Here is a 7,764-nt window from a genome sequence, read left to right as displayed (position 1 = left end):
TATTTATTTAAACTGTTGTTTTTTCTGTCTGTTAAATTCTGTGATCATTGGAATTTGGAATGAAGTGATGCGACTTAAAGCTGGTCTTATATTATATATATATAATATATTATATATTAGCGAGCTGTCAATGAGGTTAATTCATGCAACATGTGTATGTAATGCTCAAGCATGTCTTGAATAAACCTGGCGTAATAGACATACTTGACACCTGTAGAGGATGTTTGTTTGCATACATATTTTCTGGATGTGTTCCAGAAAATGGAAATAGAAATAATTATCTCCTATTGTCGTTATAGCATTGCTAAAACAACAAATCTAATGGTGGCCTAAGACTTCTGCGCAGTACTGTATGTGTTTATGTTTATATCTATAAAAAAAATTCTTTCTATGTCTATTCAGACAGTGCTGTGTGTTGTTTGACTTAAATGTGTGCATATGTGTGATTGAATATAAAGCACTACTACTGCTGAATACTGACGTTTCAGGTAAAGCAAGCAGAGGAAGTAAAACTACAGATTAATATATCATTTTTAAGAAGCATGGCTGTCACTTTAATGGGGGCGTTGACTATTACATATTCAAGTATGTGCTGCACTAGGCTGCATTAGCCAATCGTGACTGCGGAGTGCTGCCATTGGCTGTGCTCCGGAGAGAGCTGAGCACTGTGCTGTGAGGGGTGGGTGGTGGTGATGGGGTTTTCTATCTCCTCTGCACTCTTCCATTCAACCTCTGTAGTCAGCAGAACGAGCAGCTGAGCAGAGCAACACAGCATCCGCAGCTACAGCATCCTGCTGAGGCGTCTGCTCAACAGAGGAGAGGAGGGCTGAAAAAAAAGAACAAGTGCTAGAGAGGGGGGGAAAAAAAGGACCGGACAACATTTGGAGAGAGACTGAGAGAAGCACAGGAGGAATAAAAGTGGCAAAAGAAAGGACTTGAGTAAACACTGGCTGCTCGACTGAGGACCACTGCAGCTGTACTAAATCTGGGGCTGTCAGGCCAACCTCAGCAGAGCAGGGAGGGAGTAAGGCGAAGTAGCAGAGGAGGAGAAGAAGAGATTTGAAGAGCTGATCACATCGATATGGACACCTAGGGGTGGGAACCCCAAGAGCTTCTCTGTCAGCAGATGAAACTTCACATAGGTAGAGTGCTGCTGGACCCCCAGGCTGAGACCACCTCTGCAGAACAGTGAGGAAAACAAGAGAGTTGGTGTATCCTCGCACAGATTGTTTTGACTACTGCATTGCTGAGTTCAGCTCAAGTCTCGGTCCTTTTCCCAAGGACCCCCCTGGTCCTCTCTCACTCCTGCCTGCTCCTGCTGCTGCTGCTGCTGCTGCTGCTGCTGCTGCTGCTGATGAATGTCTTCTCTGCATGAACTCCCACTGCTCGGCAGTTGAACACACTCATGGTCGATGCCAAGGGAAGGAACATGAAATGTCTGACTTTCTTCTTAATGCTTCCGGAGTCGGTAAAAAGCAAGTCAAGTAAAAGCTCCAAGAAAGGGAATGCCAGTGGCAGCTCCAAGCTGCCTCCTGTCTGTTATGAGATAATCACTCTGAGGAGCAAGAAGAAGAAGAAGATGGCAGCAGATATCTTTCCCACCAAAAAGCCGGCGTCCACCACTACAGTGCAACAGTACCAGCAGCAGAACATCAACAACAACAACACCATTCAGAACTGCAACTGGCAGGGACTGTACTCCACTATAAGAGAAAGGTAGGTACAAGCAGCAAGGCTCTGCAAGCACTAGAAATGAGATTCACTCCACAATTCCACAACTCAGCGGAGATGGATCTATATATTTTTTTTATTATAAACAACACATTTTTAAATAAAGTTCAACAGAATTTGATTCTATTTTAATGGCCAAGACTTTGAACCTGGTCAGGTTGTGGGTGTGTGTGTGTGGGAGGGAGAGAGAGAGAGAGAGAGAGAGAGAGGGAGAGTATGGGTGGGTGTTCCCTGTGCCCTGCCCTCTCAGTCTGTTGGGGGTATAATCTCTGTTTACACTCTCTCCTGCTCCTGCAGACTTTGCCGTTCTGACATAACAGAGGGCGGACAGGCACCGGGTGTGTTGGATATGCACAACAGGCAGGGGCTGCTCTGAACTGAAAGCAACAATATTTACATTGGCCCATCAGTAAAAGACGCCAGCTGTCCGGTGCAAAATGTGTGCTTTTTGACCTGTCTTTGTTGTCTCTCCAACATCACTCCTGTGACGTGTTCCACTCAATAATATATGAACACAGCTTTATTGTCGGCCCCGTTCGTTCAGTGGGGATTTTCCATTCATTCTTTGTGCCGTTTGGCTGTCTTTATAGAAATAGTGAAGCTATTAAAAATGACATATTTCTGTTTTGGTGCACTCTTTAAAGGACTTTCTTTTAAGACTGTTTCTCTTAATACTATAACTATTTTTAAAATTGACATCTGCTAAAGTGGAATGGCGACTATATAGCTGAAAGTTCCACTGGCCCTCTAGTTATCCAGCACTAACACAGTGTTTTTCTCGTCTAAAGCAAAAGTAAAAAAGTATCATCACCTGCTGTTTGTCTTCTGTGTGTTTTTCTCCCTTTATAGAAATTCAGTGATGTTCAACAATGAGCTGATGGCAGATGTTCACTTTGTGGTGGGTCAGACTGGAAGAACCCAGCGGTTGCCGGGACACAGAGTAAGAATTTCATCCACCAGTAAAATCATATTTTCCGTTTGTGCGCTCAGGAAATGAGCGCACAAACAATCATCCAGCCACATATCATATCGGCATAAAAAAATAACCAAACTCATTGCCAGCAGTAATGAAAACGAAATCCTTTGTGTTCCACTCTCACTTCCGCACCATGTGTCTTTTCGAGACAGTCCTCAATTATTTATGTAAATGAGGCTGAAAGATAGAGGCACAGAATGAATGAAGGAGGAGAACATATCCTCCTCAGCAGTCGCCTCATAGAATGTATCGCCTTTGTCTCCGCTTGAGCTCCGCTTTTCAAAAAACTGTGATTACTCAATTTTACAACACATCCAACTGAAAACATTTGCAGTGGTGAGATACAGAGAGACATCGATTCAACACCCGAAAAATGCTTTTGTAATCATTTACTTGGATTCGCTTCTGAATTACAGACCGCCTATGAAGTGCTTCAAGAATAAATACCTTTTTTTTATTGCAACTAGGCCCATAGTTGACCTGCGTATCCCAGTAGTTAACTACAAGTCACCATATGCCGACATCTTTGTTTAGTCCACCCTCTGACCTCATAACTCTCTCAAGATGTTCACATAAATAATTGCTGTATTGAGACCACAAGCATCATCTTAAAGCAAATTAAAAATGGCTTCTCTATCTGAATATGAGCAAGTTTTTAGCCATGATATTCCTTCCAAATCTATACTGTCGGATGAGCCTCATATGAGTCATCAAATGTATTATCTATTATTGGTAGCTGCAGAGCATTATGGAAGGTCATAGTGTGCGACTTGAATGCACATTAAGCTGAGACATTATGCCAATGGGATAGTACGACATTCGGCAGAGCAATATCTTTTGTCAGACATAAATAACATTATATCCTTCAAAGATGGAGGATGCAGCCAGCAGCTACAATAATACAACATTATACTGGATGTAAAAACTCTGTAAAACACAAAAGGTCAAGAGGTGGAACTCTATGAGGTGGAAGTCTTTAAATCCGCCCAGATGAGATAATGTCTCAGTTGACTTCCCTATACTCATTATTTTCAGAAACATTTACAAGGTTCAGAATAAATTCACTGCAATTGTGAGAAAACACCGACACACACACCTACACAGAGTAACGCACACATACTGTATATGTGCACGCACACGCACAGAGAATCCAGAATGTACATGAACCAGACATGTGCACAAAGAACTTGAATGAGAATAATTACGTGATTCACACAGTCTTGTATATTTTATGTTGAAATCAAATTCACCATACGTTCATATTAGTTATTCATTTCTGTGAATTGAACTTGTGTTGCACTCAGTCCAGCTGTGGACTTCTTTTGTCAAAAAGCAATCCTCTTCTTCAGAAATCTGTCTCCCTGTCTTCAGGACAAGTAGTAACTTATGAGCACTGCTCAAGCTCATTATGTGAGTAACTCGACGGGTTCAATTTTTGAGGTGATTTGAATTGAAACGCTGAATTGAGACGTGCCTTTCTGTAAAGAGAGAGCCACATGTGAAACAAAGTGGCTTTAGTGCTGTTTTCAAAGGTTTACTCTCTTCTTATCTCTCCCTTTCACTTCTCTTTTCTCTTCTTCTTCCAACAGTATGTTTTGGCTGTGGGCAGTTCGGTTTTTCATGCCATGTTTTATGGCGAACTGGCCGAAAACAAGGACGAAATCAACATTCCAGATGTGGAACCAGCAGCATTTCTGGCAATGTTGAAGTAAGGATTCTCTATTTTTAACACCCTGTACTTTCTTTGTCTGGCCCTGTTCAACTACTAACAAATATTGTCACCTTTATATATTATGACATGTCAATTTGGTGCTGGTGGAAAAAACAAAACTCGATGACTCGTTTGTTGATGTTTGATGTTGACGTCGTTACATTAGTTTACCAAATGTTTGCGGCCAGATGATTCTAAGTCAAACATTTATGTCAACAGGTATATTTACTGTGACGAGATTGACTTGAGTGCTGACACAGTGTTGGCCACTCTTTACGCTGCCAAGAAGTACATTGTCCCTCACCTGGCACGTGCCTGTGTCAACTTCCTGGAGACCAGCCTGAGTGCCAAGAATGCCTGTGTGTTACTCTCCCAGAGCTGCCTATTCGAGGAGCCGGAGCTGACACAGCGCTGCTGGGAAGTGATTGATGCTCAGGCAGAGCTGGCGTTACGCTCGGAGGGCTTCTGTGACATCGACGCCCAGACCCTGGAGAGTATCCTACAGCGAGAGACACTCAACGCTAAAGAGATAGTGGTTTTTGAGGCCGTGCTTAGCTGGGCCGAAGCCGAGTGCCAGAGACAGGAGCTCACCTCTTCAACTGATAACAAGCGCAAGGTTTTGGGCAAAGCAATGTACCTGATACGCATCCCTACAATGGATCTGGATGATTTTGCCAATGGAGCAGCCCAGTCGGGTGTGTTGACACTTAACGAGACAAACGACATCTTCCTGTGGTACACAGCAGCCAAAAAGCCTGACCTGCAGTTTGTCAGCCAGCCCAGGAAGGGCCTGGCATCCCAGCGCTGCCACAGGTTCCAGTCCTGTGCCTATAGAAGTAATCAATGGCGTTACCGGGGACGCTGTGACAGCATACAGTTTGCAGTAGATAAAAGAATTTTCATAGCTGGGTTTGGACTGTATGGATCTAGCTGTGGCTCAGCAGAGTATAATGCCAAAATTGAGTTGAAACGTCAAGGAGTACTTCTGGGACAAAACCTCAACAAATACTTCTCTGATGGTTCCAGCAACACCTTCCCGGTGTGGTTTGAGTATCCCGTCCAGATCGAGCCTGATACGTTCTACACTGCCAGTGTGGTCCTGGATGGAAACGAGCTCAGCTACTTTGGACAGGAAGGGATGACAGAGGTGCAGAGTGGGAAAGTAACATTTCAGTTCCAGTGCTCCTCAGACAGCACGAATGGCACGGGGGTGCAGGGGGGGCAGATTCCTGAGCTCATCTTCTATGCTTGACATGACCTGTGCACACATTTCACTCCTTTTCAAAGCACTTAAAATGAAAATTGGAAACTGATTTCTTTCGGCATAGTATGACTTTATGTTATTTATTTTTGTCACTACATTGGAGAACATGTGATTTCAGACCTGGAAAAGGGTCTCGGATACAGTACTTTTAATTTTTGTAAAAAGGGACACTTGAGTAGGACTGGGTTTATTTCAAGATTATGGACTGCTGAATATACATGGAGGAACACATGGTCAACAAGATTAAAAAAATATCTTGCACTAGATGTGCATGTATATATGAATATATGTACATTCTGAAATGTTTATGATGCCACAATTGTAGCCAATGCTGGCCACAAAGATATATGATGAATATGTATGTTTAATATGTCTATGCTTGCATAGAATGCACATATAGCGCAGCAATACTTCACAGTCAGTATTCTACAACGATCATTTCCTGTGTGGAAAAGGGGTATTTATAGAAGTCCAAAAGGCTGAAGGATTCTAAAAGCAGCATTTCAGGCCATGGTTACAAGTCAAAAACATTGTCTCACTGTAGTGTGCAACTCCAATTAGACATTTGTGTTGAAGTGGTTTCACTTGAATCTGCAGCTTTTTGATACTTTGAATCTAGTAGCAGGGCAATTAGAGACAGCTTGAGGGGTCTTAGTTTAGGAGGCACTATATATAATAATGACACACATAACCCCTACATTATCTCTCTGTAGCATGTTGCTCTGCACTACTCACATCTCAGTCACTCTAGTGAGGTATTATTTAGATCCGCATCGTTATGTTTACAGTTAAAATTAACAACATAATTACCACCATTCACCCCAGTGAGGTGAAGTGAAAGATTGGGTGTTTTTTTTGGAAATCCGTCTGTACTGTAGTACTAACAGCATGGGCAGAACAGCTCTGTTTCATCCGATGTGTGATATTAACTGTATTTGCACCTTGTTTTTTCTTAGTTACAGCTAAAAGATTAAAGATGGATTTTAATGTTAGAAGCTGTTTATCTTACATTCACTTGTCTCTGTTAAAAAAACAAAAACTCTGGGCACTCTGAAACATTCCCTCCCAATGTGATCATACAGTGTCAGTATTTGCATAAGCATTCTGTACATGCTACAAAATTGCACTGTGTTGGTTAGTAACTGAATATTTTTGTTTTGTTTTCTTAATTTTTTAATGAGTAAGGTTTGTTTTTTTTGATTTAATGTGCTACTGAATATTATTTGATGTAGGATAAGCATCCACAGGATCTGTCTGCTGATGACCATAGATGGGCAAACTGGTGTTCACGTCCTGTGTTTACGTGCTACAGTGCTGGGAGACCAACGAATGTGTATGATTGTTGATGATGCAAATAATAAAAAAAAACAAGTGGTTAATATTTGTTCTGTAGCCTACATCAAACCCTACATACATCGGCTGAAATTAGAAGATGGAAACAGATGATGCCCCACACACACACACACACATTGAAGTGATTTATAATGCCAAGGACACCTGCCTCTTCGATTGATGTTGCCTGTGTGAATGGGAAATAAACATCCTGAATTCACTCTGCGTCCTCCTGAACGACACACACCTATAGCTCCCATGAGGCACCTTGAAAGTATAGCTTTTGCAGTCACTCCTGGAAAAGCACTAAGTGATCGACTGTGTAGCAAACAATTAGATTGTTGAACCAACCTTGGATTTTTGACTGCATTTGTAAGGACTTCAGGAGATAGAGAAAGAATGATACTATGATACCAAAAATGTCTGAAAACCCCAAAGTTTTGAATTCCTAGGATACCACACTGGCTGTCTGCCTGGCTGTCTGTCTGCCGATAAGAAAAAGACAGAGAAGAGAGGAGAAATTCCACTCTTGTTCATATTGTTGTCTTGCAGACAAAGCTTTAAAGTTGTGCCCCTGTGTTACAAGGGCAGTTAAAACCATTGTCCACACACTGACAAAACTGAAGATGATTCATAGATTTGTTCTTTTTGAGTGGCTGATAAAACTGTAAAACTCCAAAGCAAGATGACTCACAGAATCAGACTTTATGTTCAAAAAGAGAATCACTCATTGGAGCTTTTAGCAGGTGT

General features: G+C 42.0%; 1 protein-coding gene across 1 annotated transcript; it reads left to right on the top strand.

Moving 5' to 3' along the window:
* Positions 1 to 724: 724 nt before the first annotated feature.
* Positions 725 to 7,061, top strand: btbd3b (BTB (POZ) domain containing 3b). Its single transcript, XM_044045493.1, has 4 exons — positions 725 to 1,716; positions 2,581 to 2,671; positions 4,297 to 4,415; positions 4,638 to 7,061. Exons 1-4 carry the CDS (start codon positions 1,406 to 1,408, stop codon positions 5,668 to 5,670), a joined length of 1,554 nt encoding a protein of 517 aa, XP_043901428.1. The 5' UTR covers positions 725 to 1,405; the 3' UTR covers positions 5,671 to 7,061.
* The last annotated feature ends 703 nt before the right edge of the window (positions 7,062 to 7,764 follow it).

This window comes from Solea senegalensis, linkage group LG15 (genome assembly GCF_019176455.1).
Source record: "Solea senegalensis isolate Sse05_10M linkage group LG15, IFAPA_SoseM_1, whole genome shotgun sequence".
NCBI lineage: Eukaryota > Metazoa > Chordata > Actinopteri > Pleuronectiformes > Soleidae > Solea > Solea senegalensis.
The sequence above is the reverse complement of the archived record's forward strand: the minus strand, read 5'-3'. Positions and strand labels throughout refer to the sequence as shown.